The 17,056-nt window shown below is 46.4% G+C and overlaps 1 protein-coding gene across 2 annotated transcripts in view; it reads left to right on the top strand.

Moving 5' to 3' along the window:
• The window catches only part of swap70b (switching B cell complex subunit SWAP70b), a 41,486-nt gene that overhangs the window by 1,477 nt on the left and 22,953 nt on the right, over positions 1–17,056 (top strand). Inside the window, exons 2-4 of one of the 2 annotated variants that reach the window (XM_020457122.2) lie at positions 9,756–9,896; positions 13,775–13,948; positions 16,672–16,899. In XM_020457122.2, coding sequence (XP_020312711.1) covers positions 9,756–9,896; positions 13,775–13,948; positions 16,672–16,899 — 543 coding nt within the window. The remainder of the gene's footprint in view (positions 1–9,755; positions 9,897–13,774; positions 13,949–16,671; positions 16,900–17,056) is intronic. The other variant, XM_031801676.1, reaches the window with a different exon arrangement.

Below are 17,056 nucleotides of genomic sequence, written 5' to 3'. Positions count from 1 at the left end.
AAGTGTGATTTTGAGAGTGAAAATCTGAATAATCTATTGGAAAACTTGTAAACCACAGGAAAACATTTTCCACACAGGGTACCTTTCCTTCACTGCTCAGGCTGTTTGGGAACTTTTTGGCATATCCACTTCTTCAGGCACCAATACGCCACTGCGATGGAAAGACGGCAGTCACACTGCATGATTGTTAAAGGATAAGCAGTCCGTAAACTCAGACATAATAATAATGCAAAAACACAACAATTAAGCATTTCCCAATTGAAATGTACAACTATTACTTCCTATTGCAGTGTTTGCTCTTCATGTTTAAGCACACAAAGTAACCGGTGACCTAATTAAAGTGGAACTGACAGTGTTTTAATTACTTAGCAGATATGAAACAATCATATCAGTCATAAATATCAAATTCCCAATTTATGCTACAAAACACACTTTATTAGAGGTTTTAAAAATAGGTTTTATTTGATTCAACGTTCCATGACGTACACTAAGTGTAACGGCGTTCTTCGTTTGTTGAAAGAGAGGACCGAAATGCAGCGTGGTGGTTACTCATGTCTTTAATGAAAAAAGTGACGATACATGAAATAACTTAAATAAATACAAAAACAACAAACGGAACGAGAAACCTAATACAGCCTATCTGGTGAACACTACACAAAGACAGGAACAATCACCCACGAAAGACAAAGCGAAACTCAAGCTACCTAAATACGGTTCCCAATCAGAGGCAACAAGAATCACCTGACTGCTGATTGAGAACCGCCTCAGGCAGCCAAGCCTATACAACACCCCTAATCAGCCGCGATCCCAAATACTACAAACCCCAATACGAAATACAACACGTAAACCCATGTCACACCCTGGCCTGACCAAAATATATAACGAAAACACAAAAACCTAAGACCAAGGCGTGACACTAAGGCATTGTTGGCGCAATAGATGGATACAGTTCAATGCATGATTAATATAATTCACCAATACATTTCTTGGTAGTCCAAAAAATATTGCTATCAGGTTGTAAATCACAGCTGGCCTGGTACATTTTTGCTGCCTCCATTTGGGATGCACTGTTTCACTTTCAATGACTCAATATTCTGGACAAAAAACAGACACAAAAACCATCTATTTATGTAGCAAGCTAAAAACCCGGAGCCTAACATTAGCTACATAGCTAGCTAGCTGCTAGGAGGATGTCATGCCATTGGAGGAGAGGGTGAGGGACTGACTATTTCCCCTCATATCATTTTTTGGTGGCTATACACAGGTAGAGATGCAGGTGTTATTTTGTCAACTAGCAAGAACTGGAATGACTTTTATCCAGTTAGCATATCTCTCTTACTAATGCGCAACACCCTTGAATATGACCAGTAAACGTAGGGGGAAAAGTAATTCATCAAGAACGCTCTAGATAACATGTAAACAGCCTAACCAGCTCTGCTACGATAAGTAAAATGGTCAGAGTGAGGTGTTCTCTCATTTGTTTCTGGGAGTAGCTAACTAGTAAACTAGCCAACTTTAGCTAGTTAGCTTGGGTGCTTGGTTGGGACAAGCATGCATTGGCAGGCAAGCTGCAGAAGGATGAGGAGGCTACAATTCCCCATCATTTATCAGTGTAATTTTGATGGCCAACTAGCTGAAAAAGTTTGAGAGGGTTTATCTAATGTTCCTTCGTTAGATTTTAGCTCATCTTGCTCTAGCATTAGTTGTTGATGTGCATAATTTATGTATTTGCAGAAATCCATTCAGGTGTATTTTGTGCCATTTGGTGAATGCGTTCTAATGATCTAAAGTCACGCTGTTGTAACTAACTGCCTGTAAACACACATACCCGTTCAAAGTGAATGATGACAGTCCCTACTGCCTGTAAACACACAGACCAGTTCAAAGTGAATGATGACAGGCCCTAATGCCTGTAAACACACAGTCCAGTTCATAGTGAATGATGACAGTCCCTACTGCCTGTAAACACACAGACCCGTTCAAAGTGAATGATGACAGTCCCTACTGCCTGTAAACACACAGTCCAGTTCATAGTGAATTATGACAGTCCCTACTGCCTGTAAACACACAGTCCAGTTCATAGTGAATGATGACAGTCCCTACTGCCTGTAAACACACAGTCCAGTTCATAGTGAATGATAACAGGCCCTACTGCCTGTAAACACACAGTCCAGTTCATAGTGAATGATGACAGGCCCAACTGCCTGTAAACACACAGTCCAGTTCATAGTGAATGATGACAGTCCCTACTGCCTGTAAACACACAGTCCAGTTCATAGTGAATGATAACAGGCCCTACTGCCTGTAAACACACAGTCCAGTTCATAGTGAATGATGACAGGCCCAACTGCCTGTAAACACACAGTCCCGTTCAAAGTGAATGATGGCAGGCCCGTGTGGCAAATGGCTTGTTTGTATAAAGGCCTACTGTAGCTCTGATTGGCTAAAGCGCATCGGTCTGTGTAGACTCCGGTCCTCGACAAGACAGATGTTTTTATTCGGTTGAATTTACTGAAGTGTCTATTAATTGTCCAAAGCAAAGCTGCTTTCCCACTCTATATTACTATATCATTTTCACACTCCTTAGTATACGTCATTCCCAAACATTCTAAGAATTTCTGAAAATGTAAAAATGAAATCGAAGTGGTTGCTGGTCAGAAAATATTAAATTAAAGAAATCTGGGGGTGTATATAACCAGATTTGAATAAGATTTAATGTTGCTCAAATTCTTTCAGTTCCACTTTAAATGCAACAATGTTTAACACACAAGTTGTTTTCAAAGAGATGGCTAACCACAAGCGCGCTGCAATTTACACTGGGGACAACGTACGCCAGAGAGAGGGAGCGGGAGTAGATGTGACAACTAACTTTACCTAGGTGCCCTGAACCAGCTCTCTAAAAATTATCTACTGGCTCTCTAGAAAGAAATGGTTTATTTACATTTTATTGAACCTTTATTTAACTATGCAAGTCATTTAAGAACAAGTTCTTAATTACAATGATGGCCTAACAAAAGGCCTCCTGCGGGGACAAGGCCTGGGATTAAAAATGGAAAAAAACCTGAAAAAATAAAGGACAACACACATCACGACAAGAGAGACACCACAACACTACATCAAGTGAGACCTATGACAAGCAACATGGTAGCAACACAACGTGGTAGCAGCACAAAACATGGTAAATAAACATAAACATTATTGGGCACATACAATGGCAAGAAGGTAGAGACAACAATACATCATGCAAAGTAGCCACAAGAGTGTCCATGATTGGGTCTTTGAATGAAGAGCGAACAGTCCGGTTTGAGTGTTGCTTTTGCAGCTTGTTCCAGTCGCTAGCTGCAGCATACTGAAAAGAGGAGCGACCCAGGGATGTGTGTGCTTTGGGGACCTTTAACAGAATGTGACTGGCAGAACGGGTGTTGTATGTGGAGGATAAGGGCTGCAGTAGGTATCCCAGATAGGGGGAAGTGAGACCTAATAGGGTTTTATAAATAAACCTCAACCAGTGGGTCTTGCGACGGTTATACAGAGATGACCAGTTTACAGATGAATATAGAGTGCAGTGATGTGTCCTATAAGGAGCATTGGTGGTGAATCTGATGGCCGACGGGAAAGAACATCTAGCCGCTCGAGGGCACCCTTACCTGCCGGTCTAGATTGTCATCTGAATCAGGGTTAGTTTGGCAGCTGAGGTGAAAGAGGAGCGATTACGATAGAGGAAACCAAGTCTAGACTTCACTTTAGCCTGCAGCTTTGAAATGTGCTGAAAGAAGGACAGTGTACCGTCTAGCCATACTCCCAAGTACGTGTATGAGGTGACTACATCAAGCTTTAAACCCTCAGAGGTAGTAATCACACCTGTGGGAAGAGGGGCATTCTTCTTACCAAACCACATGACCTTTTGTTTTGGAGGTGTTCAGAACAAGGTTAAGGGTAGCGAGCTTGTTGTAGTGTCTTTAACACAAAATCCATGGAGGGGCCAGCTGAGTATTATCATCTTACTGCCTGAGCTATGTTGCTGATGTAAATTAAGAAGAGCATGGTGCCTAGGATCGAGCCTCTGGGTACTCCCTTGGTGACAGGCAGTGGCTGAGACAGTAGATGTTCTAATTTTATACACTGTGCTCTTACAGGCTGACTACACCGCTCCCGTCTTAAAATACATTTCAAAATCTATATTGTTATATTATTGCACCCACACTGCTCACGTGTGCCAACGAGCGTCTGCGTTGCCAAGGGCTAAAATAGAAGTCAGTTCTATTTGTGACGCAGATCACGCTGCAAGTCCTGCCTCTCCCATATCCTCATTGGTTTATAGAAGCAGGTACCCACGTGCCATCTCCTCATTGGTTATACCCACGTGGGTGACTGAAAGACGAACAAGGTCGGTGGTGGTAATGCACCTAAGTTATGAAAGTTGCCAATCGCAATATAAAGTCAAAAGAAGAAAAGGCCTAGAAGGGGGAGTGACTAGATGACTAAATCACTAGAAACGATTCGCTTGACCGTTTTATGTGTGGATTAATTGTCGGAGTAGAGGACCTTGTGCATTTCAGGTAAAATAACAACTCAATGTTATATCCCAGGGCAAATTAGCTACCAACAGCAAGCCAGCTAAATAGAACAAATTAGCTAGCTAGGGCGATCCGGACGGAGGCGATGGAACTCAGTCAACATAGATGGATCTAGAATATCCCTCACCGGAACCCAGCACCTCTCCTCCGGACCGTACCCCTCCCAGTCAACGAGGTACTGCAAGCCCCTCACCCGGCGTCTCGAGTCTAGAATAGCTCGTATCTTGTACGCCGGGGACCCCTCGATGTCCAGAGGGGGCGGAGGAACCTCCAGAACCTCACCTTCCTGCATGGGACCAGCTACCACCGGCCTGAGAAGAGACACATGAAACGAGGGGTTAATACGATAATACGAAGGAAGTAATAATCGATAACAAACCTCGTTTATTCTCCTCAGGACTTTAAATGGCCCTATACACTGCGGACCCAGCTTCCGGCAGGGCAAGCGGAGGGGCAGGTTTCAGGTCGAGAGCCAGACCCTGTCCCCAGGTGCAAACACGGGGGCCTCACTGCGGTGACGGTCAGCGCTCTTCTTCTGCCTTATACTCGCTTGGCGTAATGACTCTTGGACAGCCCTCCAGGTCTCCTTAGAGCGCTGCACCCACTCCTCCACCGCAGGAGCCTCAGTCTGGCTCTGATGCCACGGTGCCAGGACTGGCTGGTACCCCAACACGCACTCAAATGGTGACATGTTGGTACAGGAGTGGCTTAGTGAGTTCAAGGCTATTTCTGCCCAGGGAATATATCTCGCCCACTCCCCTGGCCGGTCCTGGCAATACGACCGCAGAAACCTACCCACCTCCTGGTTCACTCTCTCCACCTGCCCATTACTCTCCGGGTGATACCCTGAGGTCAGGCTGACCGAGACCCCCAGACGTTCCATAAATGCCCTCCAAACACGGGAGATAAACTGACCCCGATCAGAAACTATATCCTCGGACATCCCGTAATGCCGGAAGACATGGGTGAAAAGAGCTTCCGCAGTCTGTAGGGCCGTAGGGAGACCGGGCAATGGGATAAGACGGCAGGACTTAGAGAACCGATCCACAACGACCAGGATTGTTGTGTTACCCTGAGAGGGGGGAAGGTCAGTAAGAAAATCCACCGATAGATGGGTCCAAGGCCATTGTGGAACGGGAAGAGGTTGTAATTTACCTCTTGGCAGGTGTCTAGGAGCCTTACTCTGGGCGCACACCGAACAGGAGGAAACATAGAATCGCACATCCCTCCTCAAAGTGGGCTGCCAGTACTTCCTCTCAAGACCTTGCACTGTCCTAAAAATACCTGGGTGACCCGACGAGGGTAAACAATGAGCCCATCGAATCAATTGATCACGAACAGCCAGCGGCTGTAACTTAAAAACTAATTCAGCAAGCTTTGACACACTGACAGTCTGTGAGCCGTTCCAGAGCCGTTCCAGAGTACCTACGACCCTCAGGACACTGTGGAGGCGCAGGTTCCTCCCTTAGCGCCCGCTCGATGTCCGCGTCCACATCCCATACTACTGGTGCCACCAGCTTAGCTGCCGGAATGATGGGAGTAGGATCGATGGACCTGTCCTCAGTGTCATAGAGTCTTGACAGCGCGTCGGCCTTAGTGTTGAGGGAACCTGGTCTATACGAGATAGTGAAACGAAATCTGGTGAAAAACATGGCCCACCTTGCCTGACGAGGATTCAGTCTCCTAGCTGATCGGATATACTCCAGGTTACGGTGGTCAGTCCAGATAAGGAAAGGGTGCTTAGCCCCCTCAAGCCAGTGTCTCCACACCTTCAGGGCCTTAACCATAGCCAACAACTCCCTATCCCCCACATCATAATTCCGCTCCGCTGGCCCGAGCTTCTTCGAAAAAAGGCACAGGGGCGGAGCTTCGGTGGCGCACCCGAACGCTGTGAGAGCACCGCTCCAACCCCAGCCTCGGATGCGTCCACCTCTACTATAAATGCCAAAGAAGGGTCCGGATGCGCCAACACCGGCGCCTCAGCAAACATCGCCTTCAACTTATGAAAAGCTCCGTTCACCTCTGCTGACCACTGTAAACGCACCGCCCCCCCCCCCCCCTTCAGCAGTGAGGTAATAGGGGCAGCTACCTGACCAAAACCCCGGATAAACCTCCGGTAGTAATTGGCAAACCCAAAAAACCGCTGCACCTCCTTTACCGTGGTCGGAGTCGGCCAATTACGCACGGCCTTTACGCGGTCACCCTCCATTACCAACCCAGAGCTGGAAATGCGATAACCCAGGAAGGAAACTGATTGTTTGGAAAACTCACATTTCTCCGCCTTCACATACAGGTCATGCTCCAGCAGTCGTCTAAGAACCTTGCGCACTAGAGATACATGCGCAGTGCGTGTAGCGGAGTAGATCAAAATATCGTCAATATACACCACTACACCCTGTCCGTGCAGGTCTCAGAGAATCTCATCCACAAAGGATTGAAATATAGCTGGAGCATTCTTTAAACCGTATGGCATGACGAGGTACTCATAATGGCCAGAAGTCGTGCTAAATGCAGTTTTCCACTCATCTCCCTCCCGAATACGCACCAGATTATAAGCACTCCTGAGATCCAGTTTAGTGAAGAACTGCGCTCCGTGAAATGATTCCACTGCCGTAGCAATGAGAGGTAGTGGGTAACTAAAACCCACCGTGATGGAATTTAGACCTCTATAATCAATACACGGACGTAAACCACCATCTTTTTTCTTCACAAAAAAGAAACTCGAAGAGACAGGTGACATGGAGGGCCGAATGTACCCCTGTCCCAGAGCCTCTGTGATATACGTTTCCATAGCCACCGTCTCCTCCTGGGACAAAGGATACACATGACTCCTGAGGAGTGCAGCATCACCCTGGAGGTTTATCACGCAATCCCCCTGCCTATGGGGTGGTAATTGGGTCGCCTTCTTTTTACTGAAAACGATAGCCAAATCATTATACTCAGCTGGAATGCGCACGGTGGAAACCTGGTCTGGACTCTCCACCGTTGTCGCACCGATGGAAACCCCTACACACCTGCCTGAACACTCATCAGACCACCCCTGTAGAGTTCCCTGTTTCCACGAAATCGTAGGATTATGAATAGCTAGCCAGGGAATCCCCAGTACCACCGGAAATGCAGGTGAATCAATAAGGAACAAACTAATTCGCTCCCTGTGATTCCCCCGCGTAATCATCTATAACGAAACTGTGGCTTTCCTCACCAGCCCTGACCCTAATGGTCGACTATCTAAAGAGTGCACGGAAAAAGGGGGGTCTACTTTTACTAACGGAATCCTCAACCTCTGAGCGAGTCCGCGATCTATAAAGTTTCCAGCTGCGCCTGAATCTACCAGTGCCTTATGTTGGAGGGAAGGAGAATAATTAAGGAAACAAATTAATAGGAACATGTGACCAACAGGAAACTCTGGGAGAGTGTGGTGCTTACTCACCTGGGGTGACCGAGGAGTGTTCGAGGAGTGTTCTCCCTAGACGCGGTCCCTCCTAGCTCCATCGGGATAGGAGCAGGAGGGTCAGGAGGTAGAACTGACAGGACCCTTTCAGAACGTCCGCGAGCAGCTAGCAGATGGTCCAACCGGATAGACAGGTCTATCAGTCCATCCAGGCTAAGTGTAGTATCCCGACAGGCCAGCTCCCTACGGACGTCCTCTCTCAGGCTACATCTGTAATGGTCTATCAGGGCCCTGTCGTTCCACCCTGCTCCAGCGGCCAAGGTCCGGAACTCCAGCGCGAAGTCCTGCGCGCTCCTCGTCCCCTGTCTGAGATGGAACAATCTCTCACCCGCCGCTCGACCTCCTGGAGGGTGATCGAACACGGCCCTGAAACGGCGGGTGAATTCCGGGTAATTGTCCTTCGCTGAGTCGGGCCCGTTCCAGACCGCATTAGCCCACTCCAGGGCTCTACCGGTAAGGCATGTGATGAGAACCCACACTTTCTCCTTTTCCGAGGGAGCCGGCCGAACGGTGGCCAGGTAGAGATCTAGTTGAAGCAGGAATCCCTGGCACCCCGTCGCTGCTCCATCGTACTCCCTCGGAGGCGTAATGCGCAGAGCGCTGGAACCGGATCCAGATGAGGGAGATGGTAGAGTTGCTGGTGGGAGGGTCGGTGGGGTAGTAGGGAGACCATTCCTCTCCCAACGATCCATCTTCTCCATCATCTGATCCATCGCTGATCCTAGGCGATGGAGGATAGACGTGTGATGAAGGACTCTCTCCTCCATAGTAGGAAGAGGAGTGGTCGCTGCTCCTGCTGACTCCATATCGTGGTGCGGGCTTCTGTTACGAGAAATGAGTGAGGAGGTGTGGAGTCAGGCGCAGAGAGCAAAAGATGTGGGAAAAAACACGCTTTAATGTCCCGGAAACATAACATGAACCAAAAGTGGGAAAACAAATGATCTGAAATATAAACGGACAGCGTGAAACCCAAATACAAACAAACATACACTCAAACAACAAAACAGACAGACAAGCCCGCACGAAACAGAAGCGGGCTGAACAAACTATATATAACCCTCCCCTAACAACCAAACAAGAAACAGGTGATACCAATCAGACAAAACCAAAGGAATACAGAACAACGGATCGGCGATAGCTAGTAGACCGGCGACGACGACCGCCGAGCGCCACCCGAACAAGAAGGGGAGTCACCTTCGGTAATATTCGTGACACTAGTGCTGAAATCATTTAGGGCACTGTCACAGACTCTGATGGGATAAATCAATAATTTCCTATTCTACTCAGGCCATCTGTGTCTCAAGTGAGGTCAGGTGTAGTTGACTAGAACCCTTCCAGTGACCGACGTGTCCAACTGACTCACTACGTAGAGAGAGAGGGATGTTAATTGTTGCTGGAATGAACATATATTTATCAGCTCTTAGATGTTAATAAGTAGAGTGACAAATAAACTTGACTCTGTAAAGAATAATCTCAGCCCAACACATACAAACCTCTATAAAGCGTAATACATGTATACAAATGTCTTTGCTTTCAGGCCCACGGGGAAGGAATTGTATGGGGAGTTTTTCTTTCTCTGGTTGCCTGGGGGATGGGATGGGAAGTTTGGGGTGGAGACTACTTCATGTTTATAATAGTTGTATATGGTACCTGTAAACCCCCCCCCCCCAACAAAACAATGACAAAATGAATTTAAAAATAATAATAATAATTTTCGCCCATTGCAGGTGCTCTCTCATAACTTGTGCACTGTGATGAGGATCCCCCATGACCCAGTGGCCCTTGAGGAGCACTTCAAAGATGACGACGAAGGCCCCGTCTCTACACAGGGCTATATGCCCTACTTGAACAAGTTCATTTTGGACAAGGTGAGCCCCACATATAGTAGTTTTATTAGGATGCTCATCACCAATTGCACATGCAGCAGCTACTCTTCCTGGGGTCTACATAAAACATACAAATACATGACAAAGTAAAGAACAGTTTTAAACAAGAACAACAAGATATTACATTCAAATATACAGAACAAATATAAATGCAACATGCAACAATTTCTAAGAGTTAGAGTTCATATAAGGAATTCAGTGAATTGAAATACATTAATAAGGCCCTAATCTATGGATTTCACATGACTGGTCAAGGGGACAGCCATGGGTGGGTCTGGGAGGGCATAGGCCCACCCACTTGGGAGCCAGGTCCACCCACTTGGGAGCCAGGTCTACCAACTGGAGAGCCAGTCCCAGCCATTCAGAATTAGTTTTTCCCCACATGGCTTTATTATAGACGGAAATACTCCTCAGCACCACCGCGGACGATCCCGCAGGTGAATCAGCTGGATGTGGAGGGGCTGGCAGTCAGCATGCCAATTGCACTCTCCCTCAAAACTTGAGACATCTTTGGCATTGTGTTGTGACACAACACATATTTTAGTGGCCTCTTATTGTCCCCAGAACAAGGTGCATCTGTGTAATGCTCATGCTGTTTAATCAGCTTCACTGGCAAAGGAGAAATGCTCATTAACAGGGATGTAAACATATTTGTGCAGAAAATTTGAGCAAAAGAAGCTTTTTGTGCTGATGGGAATTTTCTGTGATATTTTATTTTAGCTCATGAAACATGGAACCAACACCTTTTACATTTTGTGTTTATTTGTGTTCAAATCTGTTTTTGTATTTGTTTTTTAAAGCTAAACTAGATTTTGGCCTGAGTAACCTCTTGATTAGATATGTATTCAACCCCATGAGACATGTTAGAATCACCTTTGGCAGCGATTACAAATAAGTCTCTCTGGGAAACGTTGTAACAGCTTTCCACACCTGGCCCATTTATTATTTTCAGAATTCTTCAAGCTCTGTCAAATTCGTTGTTGATCATTGTTAGACATCCATTTTCAAGTCTTGACATAGTTTTGAATTAAATCTGCTTCAAAATCTATCTCTGCCACTCAGGAACATTCATTGGCTTCTTAGTAAGCAACTCCAGTGTAGATTTGTCCTTGGGTTTTAGATTATTGTTCTGCTGAAAGTTGAATTCATCTCCCGGTATCTGGTGGAAAGCAGTTTTATCCTGGAAAAACACCCTAGTCCTTAACGATTACAAGCATTCCCATAACATGATTCAGCCACCACTAATCTGGACGCTTATAATAAGTCCTCAGACGAACCATCAAACAGGCAAAGCGTCGATACAGGACTAAGATTAAGATTGAATCCTACTACTCTGGCTTTGATGCTCGTTGGATGTGGCAGGGCTTGAAAAATATTACGGACTACGAAGGGAAGCCCTGCCTCTCGAGCCTACCAGACGAGCTAAATTCCTTTTATGCTCGCTTCGAGGCAAGCAACATTGAAGCATGCATGAGAGCACCACCTGTTCCAGATGACTGTGTGATCATGTTCTCCGTAGTGGATGTGAGCAAGACTTTTAAACAGGTTAACATTCACAAAGTCGTGGGGCCAGAAGGATTACCAGGACGTGTACTCAAAACATACGCGGAACAACTGACATTTTCAACCTCCCCCTGACCGAGTCTGTGATACCAACATGTTTCAAACAGACCACCATAGTTACCTGCCTAAAAGATTTCTGCCCCGTAGCGCTCACGTCGGTAGCCATGAAGTGCTTTGAAAAGCTGGTCATGGCTCACATCAACGCGATCATGCCGGAAACCCTAGACCCACTCCAATTTGCGTAATGACACAATCTCAATCACACTCAATTTTGCCCTTTCCCACCTGGACAAAAGGAACACCTATGTAATCCATTATCATCTGCAAGCCTTGCCACATACAATGAGCATCGTATCCACGGCGTATCCGATGTAGCGCTATATTCTCTTCTGTCACTTCCTCAAGTTGTCATTGCTCAAGTACTTAGACAAGGTTTCAGGAACCAATGTATGACATAGACAAATGTCAAGAGCCCCCCACCCACCCACCCAAGTGGCTATGACCCTACCACACAGGTTGGGGGCACTGCCCCCACTCCCCAGGGATACTCCACCCTAAAGGTTGTGTGTGTGTGTGTGTGTGTGACTCTCTTCCTCACTGACTCACTCCACTTGTCCGACAATGACCATGACTCAGCCGGAGAGACAATCAAGTCCAGCGCTGACTGTTCCACAGAATTCCCCATTCTCCCATGTGGACCTCTGCGGTCGCTCACTATGTGGAGCACAGCATTCCTTCTAGTCGACTAACCCTGTAGAAACCTGGAATGCATTGTTCATTGGGCGCTCTGATGTCAGAAGGGGAATGAAGGAAAGCAAGGCTACACAAACATCAAGAGCACCAAAATAGTTCAAGGCTTTTATTCAACATTTTAAGGCTGCTGTGGCAGAATTATTTCCTAATTTCATGTCTTGCTTCTGTATAATTCTGTATTTATAGTATGCTGACGACGTTTTTCGCCGTGTCATTCTGCTTTGTTTGCTGATGATTCAACTTATGTCCCTTTATCAGTCATAGGCATAGCCTTTGCCTAGACCTCAACATATTTCGATCCAGCTTTCATGATCGAGTAATCCATTGGCGCTATTATATTTTTGATAATGTACTTTTTTTTGTCATTTAATTTCACAATTACATTTGTTCCCTCTCTCTTTTTTTTCCTTTTGACTTCAGTATATAAACGGGCATCTCTGTGTGGTGTGATAATTTAATGATAGGATGTTTCAGCCTCCTGGAGGACCCAAGGACAGTGATAAGACTGTTTGTAAACCACTTAGGATGTTCCACTGCAGAGAATACTAATGAACACGTGTCTCGGCAGTGGAGAGGCAGCGCTGGGTGCTGGAGGGGCCGTGACAAAGCCCCCCATTGTTGATGTGCAGAGAGTGGGAGAATGGCAGGGATTGAGGTAGAGGGAAAGGGAGCCACTGCCTCAGTCTGGACCGGCTAGTACGGCGCGAGAACGAGCCGAGCAATGACATGACATTGTGAGGACAAAGAGTGAGAGCTGCTAGTTCATACCAATCCAACTTTCACAACTTTTCTACTGCTCCCCCTCCGCCTCTATCTGCTAACCTCACTGGTGTTACTGTGAAACTATCGGACAGATTACTCAACAATGATAGAAATGTATGTCATTGTTGTGGATATGTGTCCATCTATTCATTAAGGAGGATGTTTTAAACCCTCCTTAAGATGTCCAGGCTCCTGATGATGATGATGATGAGACACATGCAGCTTGCATTTCGATAGTATCTCTGTCTATCTGCTGGTTATCTCTTGCTATTTTTAGATGGCTGATCGTCAATATCAGGCCCATCTCTCTGTTGTGTTTTAGCATGACTGCTCCGTTTATGCAGATGAGTCCTACATCTGCATAAACGGCTAAGTGAGCTGAGGTTAATGCGAATGTGGTGTCAGGATATCCTGTGTTAGAACAGTCTTCTAGTCCAGTGCCACTGTGGGTGCTCCTAATCTACATGATTCTGCGGAAAGCTTGCCAAGAGTTCCCATGGAAACACCAGTGTATGTTCATTCACTGCTGGAAGAAAACATTTCCCCTCTACAGCACTGATTGTACTGTTCAAGGGTTTTCCTCCCTTTCTGTTGTCAAATTTGAGTTAAAGGGGCAACCCGAGATCCATTTTTGGACTTTTAAATTAATGATAGTGTGGCATAAAGAGAACATTGAAGATGTCCTGAGTACAGGACCAGCCTATTGTCTAATTTGTGTTTTTCCTCATATGAAAAATGTCTGTCTCCAGCCAAGTGAACTGAGAAATTTTGCCTGATTTCAGGTCCAGGACAACTTTAATCGGCAGGACTTTAACAGAATGTGCTGGACCCTGTGTGCTCGGAAGAACCTCAACAGGACACACCTCCTCATCTCGGATGAAGACGCCTTCAAGATCTGGTGCATCTTCAACTTCCTGTCCGAAGACAAATACCCACTGGCCATAGTCACTGAGGAGGTAAGATTGGACAGGGGTCGTGTTCATTAGGCACCCAATGGAAGAAAAAGGACTGAAACGGCCAGGCACTGTCCAATAAACGCTCATTTCTGTTTTCTTTTGCAAAATGTTTTAAAACATTTTCGGTGCGTGTCCTAATGAACATGACCAGGGCACAATTAGCCCCGACACAAACCTCACTTTGTGCAACATCTGGGTTGATCATTACCAGCTACATCAGTCATCAGTTGTAAAGCTAATTAGTCAAACTCATGATACAACATTATTTTCGTGCTCTGTAGTGCACATCAATGAAACCTCTACCTCCTGTCACAGTGGACTACAGAAGAAGGGAGTGGGTTATGGGTAAAGAAGTATTGTTCTGATCCACGGTTGCATTTTACTTACCGTTTTGGAGAAACACCCTCGCCACTCCCAATCCGCTCTCACAGAAAAGGAAGTTAGCAACTTCCTGTTTTAAAAAAATAATAATTTAATTTAACTACGTCGGTCAGTTGAGAACAAATTATTATTTACAATGACGGCCTACCAAACATCCTCCTGCGGGGGCTGGGATAAGAAAAAAATATATAAATTAATATAGGACAATACACACATCACGACAAGCGAGACACCATAACACTACACTACATAAAGACAGACCTAAGACGACAACATAGGATGGCGACAACAGCATGGTTGCAACACAACATGACAACAGCATGGTAGCAACACAACATGACAACAGCATGGTAGCAACACAACATGACAACAGCATGGTAGCAATACAACATGACAACAGCATGGTAGCAACACAACATGACAACAGCATGGTAGCAACACAACATGGTACGAACACTATTGGGCACAGACAACAGCACAAAGGGCAAGAAGGTAGAGACGTGATTTGAGTCTTTGAATGAAGAGATTGAGATAAAACTGTCCAGTTTGAGTGTTTGTTGCCACTCGTTCGTCGCTAGCTGCAGCGAACTGAAAAGAGGAGCGACCCAGGGATGCGAGTGCTTTGGGGACCTTTAACGAAATGTGACTGGCAGAACGGGTGTTGTATGTTGGCTGCAGCGAACTGAAAAGAGGAGCGACCCAGGGATGCGAGTGCTTTGGGGACCTTTAATGAAATGTGACTGGCAGAACGGGTGTTTGTATGTTGGCTGCAGCGAACTGAAAAGAGGAGCGATCCAGGGATGCGAGTGCTTTGGGGACCTTTAACGAAATGTGACTGGCAGAACGGGTGTTGTATGTGGAGGATGAGGGCTGCAGTAGATATGTCAGATAGGGGGGAGTGAGGCCTAAGAGGGTTTTATAACTAAGCAACAACCAGTGGGTCTTGCGACGGGTATACAGAGATGACCAGTTTACAGATGAATATAGAGTGCAGTGATGTGTCCTATAAGGAGCATTGGTGGTGAATCTGATGGCCGACGGGAAAGAACATCTAGCCGCTCGAGAGCACCCTTACCTGCCGGTCTAGACATTTCCTATGGTTAGGATGGTCATCTGAATCTGAGTTAGTTTGGCAGCTGAGGTGAAATAGGGCCGATTACAATAGAGGAAACCAAATCTATATTTAACTTTAGCCTGCAGCTTTGATATGTGCTGAGAGAAGGACAGTGTACCGTCTAGCCATACTCCCATGTACTTGTATGAGGTGACTACTTCAAGCTCTAAATCCTCAGAGGTAGTAAGTACACCGTTGGGGAGAGGGGCATTCTTCTTACCAAACCACATGACCTTTGTTTTGGAGGTGTTCGGAACAAGGTTAAGGGTAGAGAAAGCTTGTTGGACACTAAGAAAGCTTTGTTGTAGAGCATTTAATAACACAACATCTGGGGAGGGGCCAGTTGAGTATAAGACTGTATCATCTGCATATAATTGGATGAGAGAGCTTCTTACTGTCTGAGCTAATTTGTTGATGTAAATTTAGAAGAGCGTGGGGCTTCTCGACAATTCAACAACAATAAGAAATCATAAAAGATAAGAATACGAACATGAAGTAAATGGCTGACTAGAGTAAACATTTTAGCATAAGTATAACACAGGAAGGCACAATTTCTTTGCACGTGTTTTGGGGAAGGGGGAATTGGGGGAGGAAGTGTTTTAAAATTGTGCACTATTTAGAAATCCCAATAATAGTATGGTAGCAGCAGTTGTGATGTGTGCACGCTTGTGTGCTAAGGTGTGGAGAACCAGAGCAGGTGGTCAGTCCAGTTCAAGTGTTCAGCAGTCTGATGGCTTGTAGGTAGAAACTGTCCCTGAGTCTGTTGGTATCAGTCCTCATCCTCCGACACCGTCTGCCTGACGGTAAGGGAGTAAATGGCTCGTGGCCGGGGGTGTGTTGGTCCCTTGATGATGCTGCAGGGCTTCCTCAAGATGTCCTGGATGGGTGGGAGCGCCATCCTATTAATGTACTGGGCCGTCTTCACCACCCAATGGAGGGCCTTGCGGTCGGGAACGTAGCAATTCCCAGGCCGTAATGCAACCGTTCGGGACGCTCTCGATGGTGCAGCGGTAGTATTTGGAGAGGACCTGAAGTAGTAGTGGTGGTGGTGGTAGTAGTAGTATTTATTGGGATCCATGCCGCTGCTCCTGTCCTATGAGCCGCACCGGCTCGCATAAGCCAAGGATTCGTGCAAGTCCACCCACCTACGTAACACAATAAGCGTGCCCGTGCGTGCTGACGTATGTCTGTGTACTCACCTGTGCCTCCCCCCCCCCCCCCCCCCCAGATCGAGTACTTCCTGCGCAAGCTGACGGAGGCCATGGGTGGCAGCTGGGTGGAGGAGCGCTTCGAGGACTACAAGCTTGAGCTTTGCACCAAGCAGCAGTGCCTGAGTGCCTGGGAGATAATCACCCTGGTGGGCACTGGCACGTTCAGCAAGGGCATGGACCGCCAGACCCTCTCTATGGGCATCACCGAGGTCTTCCACGAGCTCATCCTTGACGTATTCAAACAGGTCGGCCTCAGAGCCATTTAGATCTCCATGCCTTGGCAAATGTTGATGTCAACCAAACTACCGTCATGTGACGTGTCCATGGTCGATGGATAGCGTTGACCAGTGTTATGTACCAGCAATACTGTAGCATGGATTGAGCTTTTAAACACCACACACC

The sequence above is a fragment of the Oncorhynchus kisutch genome, linkage group LG22, assembly GCF_002021735.2.
Source record: "Oncorhynchus kisutch isolate 150728-3 linkage group LG22, Okis_V2, whole genome shotgun sequence".
NCBI lineage: Eukaryota > Metazoa > Chordata > Actinopteri > Salmoniformes > Salmonidae > Oncorhynchus > Oncorhynchus kisutch.
Note: the sequence above shows the minus strand (reverse complement) of the source record. Positions and strands in the feature narration are given on the sequence as shown.